This window comes from Salvelinus sp. IW2-2015, linkage group LG31 (genome assembly GCF_002910315.2).
Source record: "Salvelinus sp. IW2-2015 linkage group LG31, ASM291031v2, whole genome shotgun sequence".
NCBI lineage: Eukaryota > Metazoa > Chordata > Actinopteri > Salmoniformes > Salmonidae > Salvelinus > Salvelinus sp. IW2-2015.
This window is the reverse complement of record NC_036870.1, coordinates 5,907,966-5,926,143: the sequence shown is the minus strand read 5'-3', so window position 1 is coordinate 5,926,143 and position 18,178 is coordinate 5,907,966. Positions and strand designations below refer to the sequence as shown.

Here is an 18,178-nt window from a genome sequence, read left to right as displayed (position 1 = left end):
GGTGAGCCAACTGGTAAATGCAGAGGGTCTTTTACTCAGTTATAAGGAATTACATTTACATTTACATTTAAGTCATTTAGCTGACGCTCTTATCCAGAGCGACTTACAATTCTTATCTCTTTACAAGGTCCCTGTAACACCTAAAGATTTTGCATTTGTTTTAGACGCCATTCCCTCAGGTGTTGCTCTGTTATTCAGGAACGTGTCAAGACCTGACCCTCAGAGCCTACCTTCTATTGACCCTGTTGACTCGTCAGTAGGAAAGATTTGTTTCTCTTTTGGTTCATTCAACAACAGAGCGATACGAACCTTGTTTCAGCAGGATGTTGTATGTCATATGTCATGCGTTATTGGAATGGATTTATTGATAATATCTGTTGGGGAAAAGTTTGGATGTTGCACACACATACTACTTGTTAACAAAATTAAGGAAGTTTCCTTTAAAATTATTCATAAATATTATCCTGACAACCACTATATGAAGAAGTTTAAGGAAAACATCAACTCAAATTGCTCCTTTTGTCATGACCACCCAGAAACAGTGTTGCATCTTTTTTGGCATTGTATTCATGTAAGAAAACTGTGGCAAGACATTAGTAGATTTATAATTCAACACATTTATGAAGATTTTACACTATTGTGGAGAGATGTACTGCTTGGATTCTTTACATACGATAGAAATAAGCTGAAACATTTTTATGTAATTCATTTCATTATTCTTTTGGCCAAATTTCATATACACAAATGTAAATTTACTAACAAAAAAACACATTTTCTTACCCTACAAAAAGAAATTGAACTGTATTTTAAGACAGTTAAATACTCTACTAACAAAAAAGCTGTTAGAATTGTAAGTGTATGTATGTCCCTTAAGGTCCTTGTGTAATTGTAATGTGATATTGTACCCCCTAGCTCGATTGTCCATTATATATAATCTATATATACTTGTGTTCCTTTATGTACTTTCTGTATTGATTTGTTGTTAATAAAAAAAATATAAAAAAAATAAAAAAAGGTTTGTTTGATCTTGGTTAAGTTATAAAAAATAAAATTCGCTGTTCCCTGACCCCACCCGCTTACTTGAGTCGTCACTAGTAACCACAGCCACAAAGTCATAAACCCCGCCTATTTCAAAAATATATCTRATTAAAATGTGATTTTAAACCTAACCATATATTAAAACCTAAAARCTCATTTTTGTTTTCATACATTTCTACCAGATATACAATTTTGACTTCGTGGCGGTAACTAGTAGAAACCGCTGACGGTCTTGTAAACATCCTGTGGATTTGAAAATAATCTTTGGGCGGGCGGAAGAAACTAAAAAGTCAGCGCCATTATGTTTGTTTTTAGTGGGAGGAGGAGTGGAAAAAAGTAAACTACGGCCGCCAAAAAAAAACTACAATTGGAGCGTAATTGGTGAGTTGTTTACATTTTAAATATACTTTCATATACTGGAATGAAGCAATTTTTTTGCGTGTTAGATTCCGATTTTGTAGACACGAACCAACAAAAACATATCAGAATACGCGCTCTGTTTTGGAAATGACAGGAGGTTGTTGATTACTGTACGTTGCACACAGTGTCACTGRTCGGTAACATTAGTTAGCATATTATGCTAACTACCTACCTGTTATACTGTGGGTATTTAGGTACAGTACCTTCACATTGGTTTATTAAACTGGAACGCTATATTGTACMAATATGTATCGAAATGAATTCGGATCACTGTGGCGTCTCCTGCAAAACCTCAAGATAGCTGGCTACCGTTAGCTAGTTGGGTTCGCGCCGAGGTCCCGGATCTTTTCTTTTTCTTTACAATTCAAACKATTGGCTTCCTAACTAATTTAAGTAGGTCATCGAGTTTTCTATGTATCATTTTTGACAACTGAGCTAGTTGTCCATTGTTAATAAATGTTCCGATGTGTTTAAATACAGTATGTGGTTCAATTTACGAAAACCAGCTCTGTGCCAACCTACGCCCCCCTGCACATGGACGGTGTTAAGATAATGGGCATAATGCCAACCCATAGATGGCGCTAGTTGGGCACCTATTTAGAATATATAAACAGGTACATTATGAGTGTCTGGTTAGGATATTGTGACCTGTAACATGTTATTCCAGAGTAAAGGATTATGCTTGAACTTTACCAAACTCTCCGACGTGAGTTATTCACATACACATAAAAACAATATGCTATCAGTTCGACACTAGGACAAGGGCTAACATAAGACCGCCCTGCGGTATGGGGACTATGTCCCCTAAGAGATGGACAATTATGTTCACTGTGGTATTAAAATGGTATGAAGTSCTCAAGCTAATTCTATATGAAAAGGACGATGTTAAGATAATAGGCATAATGCCAACCCAGAGATGGCGCCAGTGGGGCACCTATTTGGGATATATAAACAGGTGCATCATGAGTTCCTCAATAAAACAAACGGTACCGAGAGTCAAGATCAGGACAGCGCTCATATTGGGCCTCAGTCGCTAACTAGTTAGCTTGACCGATATAGCGGCACATTCTTCGGTTAAGTAAACAAATCACAAAATGACTTAATTWCTACATTTCATTTCTTAGTATTCAATCATTGTTATTTGTTCATTTTATTAGCATTTATCCACAACGCACTTTCTTCATGCAATGTAGTGTGAGAGTTTTTTTGGTCGGCCAGCCGAGAGGACTGATAACACAGTCAAATGGAGTAATGCAAAGTGTAAATAAATCAAATGTATTTCTCAAAGTCCAATCTTAACTTRTTCAATATGACCATCAAGGTGTATCACTTCTTGTGATTGGATGTTTTTTCTAACCTTTGTCCCTGCAGGTTGGTCCCCCCCTCACCCTTAGGTGAGAAGGTGCTGGGACAATGTTTTATGCTCACTTTGTCCTCAGCAAACGTGGGCCGCTGGCCAAGATCTGGCTAGCGGCCCACTGGGATAAGAAGCTCACCAAGGCTCATGTGTTTGAATGCAACCTGGAGAGCAGTGTGGAGAGCATCATCTGCCCCAAGGTAAACAAGCGATCATTGATACAGGGCTTCTATTATGTGTTTCAATCATGCGTCTAGTCTCCATTAAAGTAATGCTGCCGTGAGGGTACTTTGACAGACTAGTGTTGTGTAAACCAGTAGAAGAGGGTCAATTTTCAACTCACTGGCTGTGGGTCAAGACTAGAGGTCGACTGATTAATCGGAATGGACAATTTAATTATGGCTGATTTTAACGTTTTCATAACAATCGGTAATCKGCATTTTTGGACACCGATCATGGCCGATTACATTGCACTCCACGAGGAGACTGTGTGGCAGGCTGACTACCTGTTATGAGAGTGCAGCAAGGAGCCARGGTAAGGTGCTAGCTAGCATTAAACGTATCTTATAAAAAAACAATCTTAACATAATCACTAGTTAACTACACATGGTTGATGATATTACTAGTTTATCTAGCTTGTCCTGCGTTGCATATAATCGATGCGGTGCCTGTTAATTTATCATTGAATCACAGCCTACTTCGCCGAACGGGTGATTTAACAATCGCATTCGCGAAAAAAGCACTGTCGTTGCACCAATGTGTACCTAACCATAAACATCAACGCCTTTCTTAAAATCGATATACAAGTATATTTTTTTAAACCTGCATATTTAGTTAATATTGCCTGCTAACATGAATTTATTTTAACTAGGGAAATTGTGTCACTTCTCCTGCGTTCTGTGCAACAGAGTCAGGGTATATGCAGCAGTTTGGGCCGCCTGGCTCGTTGCGAACTGTGTGAAGACCATTTCTTCTTAACAAAGACAGCCAACGTTGCCAAACGGGGGATGTTTTAACAAAAGCGCATTTGCGGGAAAAAAGCACAATCGTTGCAGGAATGTACCTAACCATAAACATCAATGCCTTTCTTAAAATCAATAGACAGAAGTATATTTTTTTTAACCTGCATATTTAGTTAAAAGAAATTCATGTTAGCAGGCAAWATTAAACTAGGGAAATTGTGTCACTTCTCTTGCGTTCATTGCACGCAGAGTCAGGGAATATGCAACAGTTTGGGCCGCCTGGCTCGTTGCGAACTAATTTGCCAGAATTTTACATAATTATGACATAACATTGAAGGTTGTGCAATGTAACCGCAATATTTAGACTTATGGATTCCCCCCGTTAGATAAAATACGGAACGGTTCTGTATTTCACTGAAAGAATAAACGTTTTGTTTTCGAAATGATAGTTTCCGGCTTTGACCATATTAATGGCCTAAGGCTYGTATTTCTGTGTGTTATTAKATCATAATTAAGTCTATGATTTGATAGAGCAGTCTGACTGAGCGGTGGTAGGCAGCAGCAGGCTYGTAAAAAATGGTGTGTATTTCTGAACAGTGTTCTTGCTTATTCTTTAATTGTCCAGGTGAAAATGGCCCTGCGTACGTCAGGTCATCTGCTCCTTGGGGTKGTGAGGATCTACAACAGGAAAGCCAAGTACTTGTTGGCTGACTGTAATGAGGCGTTCATCAAGATCAAGATGGCCTTCAGACCAGGTAATGTATTGTCTAGGTGGCTGGACTTGTCCAACATATTCTTCGTTTTTTTATATTCAAGACTGAGTTACAGTTTGGCTCAACCTCCATTTMATTTAAATCTTAATTTTGCTGTTGATTTTTTGGCATTTTCATATACTGTTGAATGAACTGAAATTGGGGGCTCCTGAAAGAGTCCCAATATGAAACTTGTAAGAGGCACACTGGGCTGCTAGACTGTACTGACATTGTAGGAAGATGTTATGGCTGTGTATTATGTGGGTCTGTGCTAGCCTGACCCCTGCCTCCATCCCTGCCCTCTCAGGTGTGGTGGATCTGCCAGAGGAGAACAGAGAAGCTGCCTACAACACCATTACCATGCCAGAAGAGTTCCACGACTTCGACCAGCCACTACCAGATCTAGAGTGAGCCATGCATGTCATCAGAGCCCAACAAGTTGAAATGTGTTGTTTGAKATTTTTCATGTAGCATCGACAAGTGTCTCCATTGATGTATATGTTCTGTATGCTCTGACGAGTATTGATTTGCTTGTATCAAGTACATTAGATGTTCCTTCGTTCAGTGTTAGTGATTTATGTTGTCTTTGCAGCGACATCGACGTCACCAAGCAGTTCACATTGAACCAGAGTCGAGTGGAAGAGATCACCATGAGGGAGGAGGTGGGCAACCACAACCTGCTGCAGGAGAATGACTTCGGTACATAGCAGGCCTCCTAGTCCAATCCTTTCACCACCTCAAACCATGGCTGCATCTCAATAGTCTGTAGTGGCTTCCTTTCTTCATCTCCTTCACCTCATCTGCACTGATCTGGATAGGTGATASCAAATGCTTGGTAGTGGTCTACCATGTTTTTACCTTGGTTTCATATCCAGGCAGATGCTTGAAATGCACCCATACTCCAGCCTCTCTCATCCCATTCCAAGCTCCTCCCTTCCTAGTGCGACAAACACCGCCACTCATTACCGGTGTTTGTACACTTGCAAAAATGCATTCTAACATACTTAATGTTCTCCCCCTTCAGCTGACTTTGGAATGGACGACCGGGAGATGATGCGTGAGGAGAGTGCCTTCGAGGTGGACATCATCCACGGGGCGTCAGCCTCTAACCTRCTCCTAGACCCAGAGACCTCTGTTGCCCAGATCCCAGACAACTCCAACCACCTGGAATACGACGACCAGTACAAAGATGACTTCGGAGAGGACCCCATGGCTGAGAGCGAGGGAGGCATGCTGGGTAAGAAGGAAGGATATCCTGGGTTGTGATATGTCAAAACTATGTTAAAAGCTTTTCTTTYCTTGTCTCGTGTGTCCCAATAATATCTCCTTCCTCCTGAAGTGTGCACAGGTGTGGGAGGAAGGAGATGTAATTGGGACACAGCCCTTGCCTTGTCCATGACTAATGTGGCCAATTAATTGTTTACATTAATGAATGTATCTGGTGTAAAAACCCAGTTTGCTAAGGTTTWAACTCCTGCTGAGCATTGCCACTCCTGTCTGTCTCTAGTTGACAAGCTCCTCAGTAACGAGGATGGGGGTGGCATTTTCGACGACCCTCCCGTCATCACCGAGAGCGTGMTGAGACTGCAGGACCACGATGACGAAGACGACTTTGATGCCCTCTCACGTGAGTTGCAACACTTACCATTTGCTGTTCCCAAAAGTGACTTTAAATTTTCAAGCTGCAATATGTAACGTTTTGGGCGACCAAATCAAATGGACATAGACATGTGTGTTATAGCTGTCKTTCTCATTGAAAGCAAGTCTAAGAAGTGGTGGATATATTCTATGTGCGCTATTTCTATGCTTTCTGTACTTAAGTTTCRTACACCAGCTTMAAACAGCTAAAAACATTTTGTGGTTATGGAAAATATATTTCACAGCGATTATTTAGATGGTACAAAAAGGTCACCAACCTTTTTTGAGTCAAGATAACTTTCTGTGTCAAAATGCAAGCTGAGATCTACTGTTCAGATTTGTTTTAACATGACTTAAAAAAACGTGAGCCTATGCAACATTAACCTATTAAAAACAGTACTGTAGTAATGAGGTTTGCGCAGTAGGCTATAGGCCCAAAATGTCATTGCATATTGTCTTTGTTTGTCTTGCCAATGCTTTGTTCTTCTCAGAATATATTTTTTAATTCAACATTTGAGGTAGGCTATATGATCAGTTGTTGTATTACTTGTGATGCACAGCTGAGTGTGCATACATTTTTTATAATTAGCTTTTTTATTTTACTGGGCTGATGGAGCCTGCATCAGATGGTCTGTCTCGGCGGAGGGAGAGGGGAGCAGACMGGGTCCGCCTCTCAGCGTCCCTCCACTCTTTCCTCCACTGACACTGACCGAAAAGGGACACCGTCTTCCAGCTGATGGCAAAACTCGAGTTGCACCACATTATTTCTGCCTCATGCACAAATTGATGATGTTACTCATATGAGAAAGTGAAATGTTCATATATGTGTGTGTGTATGTATATATATATATTTGTGTGCATATGTATATATGTGTGTGTGTGTGTATATACATACATACATACATACATACAACTGTTCAAAAGTTTGGGGTCACTTAGAAATTTCCATGTTTTTGAAAGAAAAGTTATTTTAAATGGACAAAAAATGGCATCAAATTGTTGACAAATACAGTGTAGATATTGTTATTGTTGTAAATGACTACTGTAGCTGGAAACAGCTGATTTTTTAAATGGAATATCTACATAGGCGTAAGAAGCAATAAAACTGGTCTTCTTTAGCCTTCATTTCTCAGAACAAGAATAGACTGACGAGTTTCAGAAGAAAGGTCTTTGTTTCTGRCCATTTTGAGCCTGTAATCGAACCCACAAATGCTGATGCTCCAGATACTCAACTAGTCCAAAGAAGGCCAGTTTTATTGCTTCTTTAATCAGAACAACAGTTTTCAGCTGTGCTAACATAATTGCAAAAGGGTTTTCTAATGATCAATTAGCCTTTTAAAATGATAAGCTAACACAACGTGCCATTGGAACACAGGAGTGATGGTTGCTGATAATGGGCCTCTGTACGCCTACGTACATATTCCATTCATTTTTTTTTATCTGCCGTTTCCAGCTACAATAGTCATTTACAACATTAACAATGTCTACACTGTATTTCTGATCAATTTTATGTTATTTTAATGGACACATTTTTTTTGCTTTTCTTTCAAAAACAAGGACATTTCTGAGTGACTCAACTTTTGAACGGTAGTGTACATATAAAAAAGACCCACTCCGCTAATAATAACACAAGCCTATCAATACACTTTCCTACGCATTCATTACCGCTGCAGTGCTGGTTGTAGGCAGAATGTGGCTTTTTTTATGGCTTATAAGTGTTGACTAGAAAGTGTTGACAGTGCTGAGTAAAACTTTAAACATGAACTCACTCATAAAAACAGTCTCCTCCCCTTCATCTACGTTTCTTATGTTTTGTACACTGTGTGTGCGTGTGCAGCGGGAGGTCCAGACAGCCCAGGCTCAGGCCCAGCGGAGCCCCTGCCCGCCATGCAGGACCAGACAGAGCAGACCACGCTGGTACACAACGAGGAGGAGGCCTTCGCCCTGGAGCCCATCGACATCACAGGTCYGCCCACAACCTCAATAAATATTGATATTCATGTTATATTATAACAAACCCGTACTRTTATGTCTGTCACTACATCAGATAGGCCTGTGCCATAACATATTMAATTAGTAGCACCACTGCTCTTTCAGTTTAGCAGCACTCAAGAAATCTTCAACACTTTGAGGTCTGCTTGTCTTTCAAGGCATCCCTTCCACCCTGGATCCGACTTCTGCCACTATTCACTTACAAGTTCTCTTTCTCTTTACAACTCACAGTGAAGGAAACCAAAGCCAAGAGGAAGAGGAAGCTAATTGTGGACAACCTGAAGGAGCTGGACAGCAAGACCATCCGTGCCCAGCTCAGCGATTACTCCGACATCGTCACCACACTGGACCTTGCGCCGCCCACCAAGAAGCTGATGATGTGGAAAGAGACGGGAGGCGTGGAGAAGCTCTTCTCCCTGCCAGCACAGCCCCTCTGGAACAGCAGGCTTCTCAAGGTAACCCAGCAACTTGTCTGGTAGTTAGACAAACAAGGGCTGTTTACTGTGTTATTGTTCTCAATCCAGCACCTGGCAATGGCTTTCTGTTTTCCCCCAGATGTGTGCATGTTAGTTCCTGAACCTCTTTCATTAGAGCTTTTCTAGATATGTTTCTATTCACAACAATTAGTTTGAGGCCAATGTAGCCACTACACTACTTTTAGGGGCTTGTGCATGTTGTTGCTACCTAGCCTCTTCATTTTTTCAGCACTGACTCTATCCTCTCTCCCCCTCTCACTCTCTGTCCCTTTCTRTAGATGTTCACCCGCACCCTGACCCCCCTGGTGCCAGACGAAATGAGGAAGAGAAGGAAGGGAGGTGAGGCAGACAGCCTGGATGAGTTCCTAAAGGACTTGGAGAACCCTGAGGTGCCCAGAGAGGARGCCATGCAGAGGGACATCATCGGTGAGATACTCCATTCAGTTAACGCACTACTGAATGGCAACAGTTCAATCCTCTACATTGGATGCCATTCTAGGCTAGAGGGCCAACTCTCAGCGTGGATATAATATCAAGATATAGGCTACTATTCAAAGTAGACACATGGATAAATTCAAAGTTGTACACTTGGGTAGAGACCGACGCCCAATCTGACACAAGCACCTCATCCATAACAGTCATGTACTTGTACTCAATTGCCCTTGTTTGGTATAGTTTTTAATGTTCTTTCTGTGTGTAATTGTATGTGCTCCAGACCAGACCATCCTGGAGGAGCCCAGTGTGCTGCAGGCRTCAGCCATGGAGGGCAGCAGGACCACCCTGGACGAGTCAGTCATGCCCCCACCCTCCTCCACGCACGGCCAGAAACGCAAGGCACAGGACACAGAGCCAGGCTTGCCCGTAAATGCCTCGTTGCTCCTCTCTTCGCTCAGGCCCTGTTTAACCATGGCTAGGGAAACTTTAAAGACAGTTTGTCAAGCATACAAGGCTTTTTGGGGTTTGATATTGTATGCACTGAGATCTCATTAGTGTTTTTTGATAGTAGAAGTTTGACCTGCTTTTACCTTTTTGCCCATACTCAACCTCCTTACTCAATCACTCACTTAAACATGCTTCCTCTCTCCATCCAGATGGGTACTCTGGAACAGGCCACCAACCATTCAGGCGTGTCCCAGCAGTTGGAAATGACAGTGTCGCTGCCCCCCGAGGACAGCACCAACCTCAGCCAGTTCCCCGAGCTCGACCTGATAGAGGAGAAGAAGGACAAGAAGGACGGAGAGGATGGCTCAGACGAGGAGGTGAGATAGACACRAAGATTTTCTAGAGGTCACCGCCAACCTGGGTCCTGGAGAGCTACAGGRTGTGCAAGCTCGTGTTCCAAGCACTAAACAGCTGATGGGATTACGTGCGTTAGTATAGGGCTGGAGGAATAGCCTGGAAACGGGCTTTCTTGGGACCATGGCTGGTGACCACTGATCTATTCTGTCTTATGTTCCTTTGGAAGCTAAATATGTAGGCCTATTACCGGTCTTGTGTTGCTTGTACATTGGCTAATGTGTAGTATGTATGTAGAGTTAATGTTATGTGTGTTCAATGACAGGATGAGGAGGGTCAGGCCGGTGACCAGGACCGAGAGGAGAGGAGGTGGAACAAGAGAACCCAGCAGATGCTCCACGGCCTGCAGGTATGTCATAGGAGAGCTTTTACAAGAGAACTTGACTAAACGTTGTGACCCACCAAGTGAACAACCCCTACATTACTAACCAGAACCGGGTCTTACGCCATGCCCAAACCGGACGCCATCGTGCGCAAATTGATTTTGTCYCYCCACACCAAACGCGATCACAACACGCATGTTGAAATATCAAAACAAACTCTGAACCAATTATATTAATTTGGGAACAGGTCGAAAAGCATTATACATTTATGGCAATTTAGCTAGCTAGCTTGCAGTTGCTAGCTACTTTGTTCTGACTTTAAAAAAAATTGTCCTGGGATATAAACATTGAGTTGTTATTTTACCTGAAATGCACAAGGTCCTCTACTCCGACAATTAATCCACACATAAAACGGTCAAATTAATAGTTTCTAGTCATCTCTCCTCCTTCCAGGCTTCTTTTTCTTCTTTGGACTTTATATGGCGATTGGCAGCTAACTTTCATAAGGTGCATTAATACAACTGACCTCAGTTCATCTTTCAATCACCCACGTGGGTATATGCTTCTAAAAACCAATGAGGAGATGGGAGGCAGGATTTACAGCGCTTACTGTGTCACAAATAGAATCAACTTCCATTTTAGCGCCTGGCAACGCAGACGCCCGTGAGCAGTGTGGGTGCAATGATTGAAAAACATGTGTCAATTTATTTTTGCAACGCTCGCGCACGCTACCGGTGTGGTCAGCATGTTAGCTGTGACCTAACAGTTCTCTCCCTCCCTTCAGAGGGTGATGGCCAAGACAGGAGCCCAGCAAATTAGCCTGCTGGATTTGTGCAGGAACAACAACAAGAAGCAGGCCGCCGCCAAGTTCTACAGTTTCCTGGTTCTGAAAAAGCAGCAGGCGGTGGAGCTCAACCAGACCGAGCCATACAGCGACATCATCGCCACCCCTGGAGCCCGCTTCCACCTCATCTAGAGACTCAACACTGGCTGCTTTTACTCAAACTGTTTTTTTTTCTTCTCTCTTACCTATGTGCTTTTGTCTTTCTTGAGATAAGAATGTTTTTTAAAGGTCAAGTGTGGGGATGAAGTCTCTGAATGTCATGATTGGTGGGATTATTGTAATTCTGTGTATTTTGCTAGAATGTGAGTGATGATCCAATCATGTTGCATTCCAAGGTTCTATTTCTCTCCCATTTAAAAAATAGTTATGTTTTATACCCTTTAGCCAAAAGGAGCCTGTAGTATTGAGCAAGTTTCTGAAACACTCAACTGAATTGCATCCACCAGCAATCTTATTTTGAAGACCAATAGTATTTTAGTAGCTTCAAGCATTCCAATGAGTTTGTTAATTCTGCATTTACAGTCCCTGACTGTAATTTATTGTTTTTATATCGGCAGACATTTAGGTCTCCATTGTTGTGGGATTTGAGAATGGGCTTCCGAGTGGCATCACTACAGTCCCTGGTTCGAATCCAGGCTGTATCACATCCGGCTGCGATTGGGAGTCCCACAATTGGCCCAGRGTAGGCCGTCATTGTAAAGAAGAATTTGTTCTTAACGTACTTGCCTAATTAAAGGTTAAAATAGAATATATTTGAAACTGAACCCTCTTTGCCTGCTCCAGTTTCAAATATATTTTGSTCTTGAATTGCATTTTTATGGTATTACTTGAATAATTCCCTTTTAAGTCACATACTGTGTCAATTATCTATGTTAATGGTTTGGCCAGAATGAGACTTAGTTGAGGCTACATTTTTCACATCAGATATTTTAAGCTATTTAACAAAATCTCTAAATTTCAAGTCAACTGTGGGTGTCCGGAAATTACGTTTCATTCATCAACTCTTTGATGCAGCTGAATGTTAAGTAATCTCTGGCATATAGAGAAACTTGGTATTAATAATCTAAAAGACAGTTTTGATGCAATGATAACTACTGGGAAACATCATGGCAAGTCTTAATTCACTTATGTGCTGTGACAGTCATTCTTCGATAGCTTGAATACGATATGGTTCATAGCTGCAGAGCACAATTTATAATAATTCTGACCATCCTTTACAAACTCCTGAAATTGTATATCATGTAATGTTTCAGCTCATCCCTTTTAAACTCTGCGCCGGTAAACTTACATTCTCCTTTTTGTATAAAACCCAAAATGACACCTCTTGTAGATACTGTTGCTGATGTGTATCATGATGCCATGCCTGTAGTCCTGAGGCCCAACAACTTGTTACTTTTCTAATAAAATGAAYACTGTTTCAACAGTTCATGTCAATGAATCCTTTTCATAGCTGGTTCATTGAGCCAGTGAATTGGGAATAATGGCTATGGACTTACTATAATGACTTAGATCAATACCGTCTGATGTTCAACTCATAATGGTGTTCAAAAAACAAGATTGAACTGTTTTAAGGATACATTTTTAGAAGCATGCTGACATCATGGCTGTGTGCTTCAAAATATGCTCTCCAGACATTGAATTGGGATACCTTTAAACTGGCAAATACAGAGGAGCAAATTGGTTTAGTAAAGATATAAACGGTCATTATCTATGTATATAAAAAGATGTACAGTTCAACCTTTGGGAATGGTGGGGGGGGGGAAATATTGGTTCTATCCTGCCCTCAAAACATAAGTCTCTTCCTACCACTAGGGGTTTGGGGTTGGTTTTAGGGATGGACCCTCCCCTCCCTCTGGCTTGCAACGTTTTCTTTGCCGGCTCCGTTTCTTCTTTTTGCCCTCAGTCAGCTGTGTCTGTGGCTGTTCTTTCTTCTTCAGGCAGCTGAGTGGGTTGGGGTTGGAGATTTTCCTCTTACGCTTCTTGCCCTGGCGCTCTCCATCCTGCCCAATCCCCTGCACCTCCTTCAGGCTGTTGATGCTCTGCTGCTGGGCTGGGGTGACCATCTCTCTCAGAGCCACAGCCTACACATGGTTCACAGAGCATAGGCTGGGCTTGTCCAACACTATGGTGTTGAGGATGATATACAGGAGTGGCACGCCCGGGATCTTCTTCAGGCCTAATGTCACCTCTTGGTCCTGAAATGTAAACATCAGAAAGGAAGAGGTGAATCAATGCATCTGGTATAAACGGGATGCATGCAGCTAGATAGGGGGCACTTGGTTGTTGATGCTGACGAGACAAGTGTCTAGCACAAGSATCATCAACTAGATTCAGCGGCGGGGCGATTTCTTTTGTTGAGCGGTTGGTCGGGGGGTGGAACATGATTACGAATMATTTATAGACTGCAAATTGACCACAAAAAGCCCAAACATAGAATATTTGACTAAAACAATAACTTCAATCCTTGCTTACATGAGTCTATTATGCGTTGGAACAGATTTTCAAAATTAAAATGACTTGGTGTTTAGTCTTAYGTCCRACAATGAAACATCTAAATGATTTGCTCAAAACTTGGGAGGCCAAATAAAACCACCCGGGGGGGCAAATTCAGCCCGCAAGTTGGGGAACCCTGGTCTAGCACATTGGCCGTGTTCCTCTGCTCAAGCGTTGCTGACACATACCAGGYCTCACAAAGCCTGGATAGGTATTTCACGTAGCARCTAACCACATGGCCACGATCCCCTGCTCAGATGTTGCATGCATCAAMCAATGKTTGCTTGCCACGTCATCAATTGTGCCATTGGGCACCAGATTGCTATAGCATATGATGTGGTTAGCTGATACCTATCCAGGGTTCTAAGATCTGACATGTGTCAGCAACATCTGAGCAGAGGAACACAACCCGTGTTATAGCAATCTGGTGCCCAMCTGCACAGTCAATTGAGGTAGCAYGCAACCATTGGTTGATGCATGCAACATCTAAGCAGGGAAACTCGATCATTGATTGACCCAGGTACATAAAGATACGATATAACACATACCTGTGTGGCAACAAAGTAGTGGTGAGGATTAGTCCCTTCCAGCATGGAGAGCAGACACTGACACAGAGACGGGGTTCTTGAAATGCTTGCAGTTCCTAACCTGATACCGCTGCAGGATGAGTTTGKCACCATAGAGGTCCTTCATTGATTCAAGTTCCTTCAGCGCACAACTGTATGACATAAAAACACATATTTAAACTGAATAGTAAAAAAAACAGTCATTGAGACATAGTGGAGTGGTAACGCGTGCAAGCAGTTGCTCCCGACGCCACTTTGGTATACTGCAGCATCCACCCACTTGGGTATACTGTAGCATCCACCGAGAGGCTCTTGCTGCCAAGGGAATGCCTGACAGCTTGAAAGACGTTTTGGAAACTACAGTGAAAATGGTTATCTTTGTTAAAGCAAGGCCCCTGAACTCTCGTGTATTTCCTGCACTATGCAATGATATGGGCAGCGACCATGTAACACTTTTACAACATAAAGAAGTGTGCTGGTTATCAAGGGGCAAAATATTGACACATTTTTTTGAATTGAGAGACGAGTTTAAAGTTTTCTTTACTGACCATCATTTTCACTTGTCTGACCGCTTGCATGATGACGAGTTTCTCACACAACTGGCCTATCTGGGTGATGTTTTTTTCTCTCCTGAATGATCTGAATCTAGGATTACAGGGACTCTCCGCAACTATATTCAATGTGCGGGACAAAATTGAGGCTATGATTAAGAAGTTGGAGCTCTTCTCTGTCTGCATTAACAAGGACAACACACAGGTCTTTCCATCATTGTATGATTTTTTGTGTGCAAATGAACTGAAGTTTATGGACAAGGTCAAATGTGATATAGCGAAGCACCTGAGTGAGTTGGGTGCGCAATTACGTAGGTACTTTTCCGAGCCACTGTCAGATTTCTGGATTGGACTACGCTCAAAGTATCGTGCCTTGGCAAATCGAGCTGTTAAGACATTGATGCCTTTTCAAATCACGTTCCTATGTGAGAGTGGATTCTCGGCCCTCACTAGCATGAAAACAAAATACAGGTACAGACTGTGTGTGGATAATGATTTAAGACTGAGACTCTCTCATCCAACATTGCAGAGTTATGTGCATCTTTTCAAGCACACCCTTCTCATTAACCTGTGGTGAGTTATTCACAATTTTCGATGAACAAGTAAGGTTTTATATGTAAGATAGTTAAATAAAGAGCAAAATTATTGATTATTAATATATTATTATTTGTGCACTGGACCTATAAAAGCTCTTTGTCACTTCCCACGAGCCGGGTTGTGACAAAAACTCACTCATTCGTATGTTTAATAAATTTATCGTATGCTTACAATGATGGCAAAAAAACAACATTTGAGAGTACGCTGACCCTGGTGCTAGAGGGGGTACGCAGCTGGAGSTTGAATGTTTRAAGGTTTACGGGACTATAAAAAGTTTGGGAACCACTTGTGTAGGAGAAGTGGAATTTAGTTAGCATCCACTTCGTCGGCAATAACAAAGGCGAATGCCATGTCTGCCATTGTCGCATTTCGTAGAAACTGCAGAAGTTGTCCGACTTTTTATATTATATTCTTTATTTCTTTTTTCTTTGTTAAATTTAGGGGGTAGACCAGCTTTGTCGTGGAAATGTTCGCTCAATCATATTTCTCAGATACTGGAACTTGTGAATTCAAATATACTTTATAAAAAGTAACAAGCCGAGCTGGCCCATGGACCAACTGCCGACTCAGTCTCTTTATACAGTTTCATGCTTATACAAGTTTCATAGTCCCTCCACTTTATGCTAATAACCATATCCCCTTGGCTTTACTCCACCATTGTTTCCAAATCTAAGTTCTTTCCTCTAGGCGGAGTTTCACCTCCCCTCTAGTTCCTTGGATCAATTATATTGGTGGCGCGCCTATACATTATTTCCAGAAAATAATAAGTACAGATTACTATAGGCAATTATAAGATTGCTATATGTCATTATCGTATTATAATATTACTACAGGCCATTATAGGATTAAGTACAGATAACTATAGTCCATTATAGAATTATACCAATAAATACACTTAATCCCAGGAATACACATAGTGCCTTTGCTTACTCCCTTTAGTGCTGTTCAGCCTTTTAACAAGAAACACATTCTCTTAACAGAAAACACCCCTAGCTTTAATGTTGCAGATAGATTGTAGCTTCCATCAATGTAATTGTCTGCATCACTTCCAATCCCCCATATATTTTTTTGCAAATATAATAATATAATAATATAGTATAATATATATACATACATACACATCTTTAAAAATATATATACAGTTCCTTTATTACCCTACCACCCCCCCAATTGGAGTAAACTAGTGAACAACAATGCTTAGGCCTATATTTCCAGCTTATACATGCTATATACATTTTATGAACACAGTCTATTTTACAATAGTTTTATTTTGTTTGTTTTTAACTCTTGTTATTCCTCTTGTTACGGCTGTCCTCGCTGACAGAAGGTGTGGACCAAAACGCAGAGTGGTTAGTGTTCATWCTTTTAATGAAAGTCAACAAAACACTTCAAAATACAAAAACAACCAACGTGACAAAACCGAAACCGTCCTGTGTGGCAACAAAACCTCCACAGGAACAAACACCCACAAAACACAAGTGAAACCCTGGCTGCCTAAGTATGATTCTCAATCAGGGACAACGATTGACAGCTGTCTCTGATTGAGAATCATACCAGGCCGAACACAAAATCCCAACATAGAAAATCAACCATAGACAACCCACCCAACTCACGCCCTGACCAACTAAAATAAATACAAAACAAAGGAAAACAGGTCAGGAACGTGACACCTCTACCCTCAACCTCTCCCATACATGTATGCTGTCCCTCCGGTTTGATTTCTATTTGCTATATCTTTCAAACAGTGCTCTTTCAAAAAAGTTCTTAACCTATATACGTTTTACGGCACAGCATGTTTTATATGAGTTATCTTGTTGTTATTAGTTGTTATTAGTCCCAACCTTCACCTGTTAACACCATCCATATTGGATTTCTATTTGCCATATATTTTTCAGCTGTGATGTTTCACAAAATTTCTGAACCTTTTTATTCTCATTCTTTTTACAGATTGTAAATTGAAAATGTTATTTTTTGCTAAAAGTATTATTATATTATTGATCGATTAACTCTGACTTTTTAGATCGCCCAGTAGTGCTATCTACAGGGTTAACTCCAGGTAAATATTGCAATTCTTCAGCCATTCCTGGACCTGTGACCAAAAACAAGCTACATGTGGACTGTACTAAAACAAAACAAATGAAGTTGTCCGACTTACTGTCGGTGCATATGTAGGCTCCCTCCCCGACTTTAGTCGTCGACTTTCGTCTACAGTCGGCTACTTTCGCCTTACCACTCAAACGCGCCAGTGTCTTTCTCCCGCTTCTCAAGGACTGAGGTCCCGCAATTGTGTGGGAAGTAGTTGGGCTACTTGGTGCTTTCAAGACAACTGGGAACTCGAAAAAAAACGAGGTCAAATCATGACGTCAGTGATTTTTAGGCCGAAAAGTCGAAGTACTAGAAAGATGCACAAGACTCAGACTCGTCCTCTGGCTTCAAAACATTAAGTCTAGCGGTAGTTAAACTGTAGATCTCGTCTGTAGCTGTAGGCTTTTCCATCTAGTCAAAACCTTTAAAGGTCATGAACAGTGAAAATCATGTTTTTCATGAAATTGGATGATATTTGGATGAAACCAGATTAAAGTATGATGACCAAAGTATGAAAAATACTGTTGCTTCTACATTTTTTAAGTTTGATCATAAAGTTACTGCAGTCACTGCAGTACCTGGTTCGAATCCAGGCTGCATCACATCCGGCCGTGATTGGGAGTCCCATATGCGGCACAATTGGCCCAGCGTCGTCCGGGTTTGGCCTGTGTAGACCGTCATTGTAAATAAGAATTTGTTCTTAACTGACTTGCCTAGTTAAATAAATAAAAATGTGTCTGGGTAGCTAGGTCTTCAACCAGCATGGACCAAAAGGGAAAGGGGGTCGT

The 18,178-nt window shown here is 41.4% G+C and overlaps 1 protein-coding gene and 1 pseudogene across 1 annotated transcript; one reads left to right on the top strand and one right to left on the bottom strand.

Annotated features, from left to right (window-relative positions):
• The first annotated feature begins 1,182 nt into the window (after positions 1 to 1,182).
• LOC111955740 (double-strand-break repair protein rad21 homolog A) lies at positions 1,183 to 12,521 on the top strand. The gene is made up of 14 exons (XM_023976046.3): positions 1,183 to 1,419; positions 2,830 to 3,015; positions 4,403 to 4,532; positions 4,837 to 4,936; positions 5,122 to 5,228; positions 5,554 to 5,766; positions 6,037 to 6,156; positions 8,005 to 8,133; positions 8,391 to 8,614; positions 8,914 to 9,061; positions 9,351 to 9,496; positions 9,727 to 9,894; positions 10,197 to 10,280; positions 11,039 to 12,521. The coding sequence occupies exons 2-14, from the start codon at positions 2,872 to 2,874 to the stop codon at positions 11,228 to 11,230; spliced, it is 1,905 nt and encodes a 634-aa protein (XP_023831814.1). The 5' UTR covers positions 1,183 to 1,419; positions 2,830 to 2,871; the 3' UTR covers positions 11,231 to 12,521.
• Positions 12,148 to 17,613, bottom strand: LOC111955741 (rRNA-processing protein UTP23 homolog; annotated as a pseudogene).
• Positions 17,614 to 18,178: the final 565 nt, after the last annotated feature.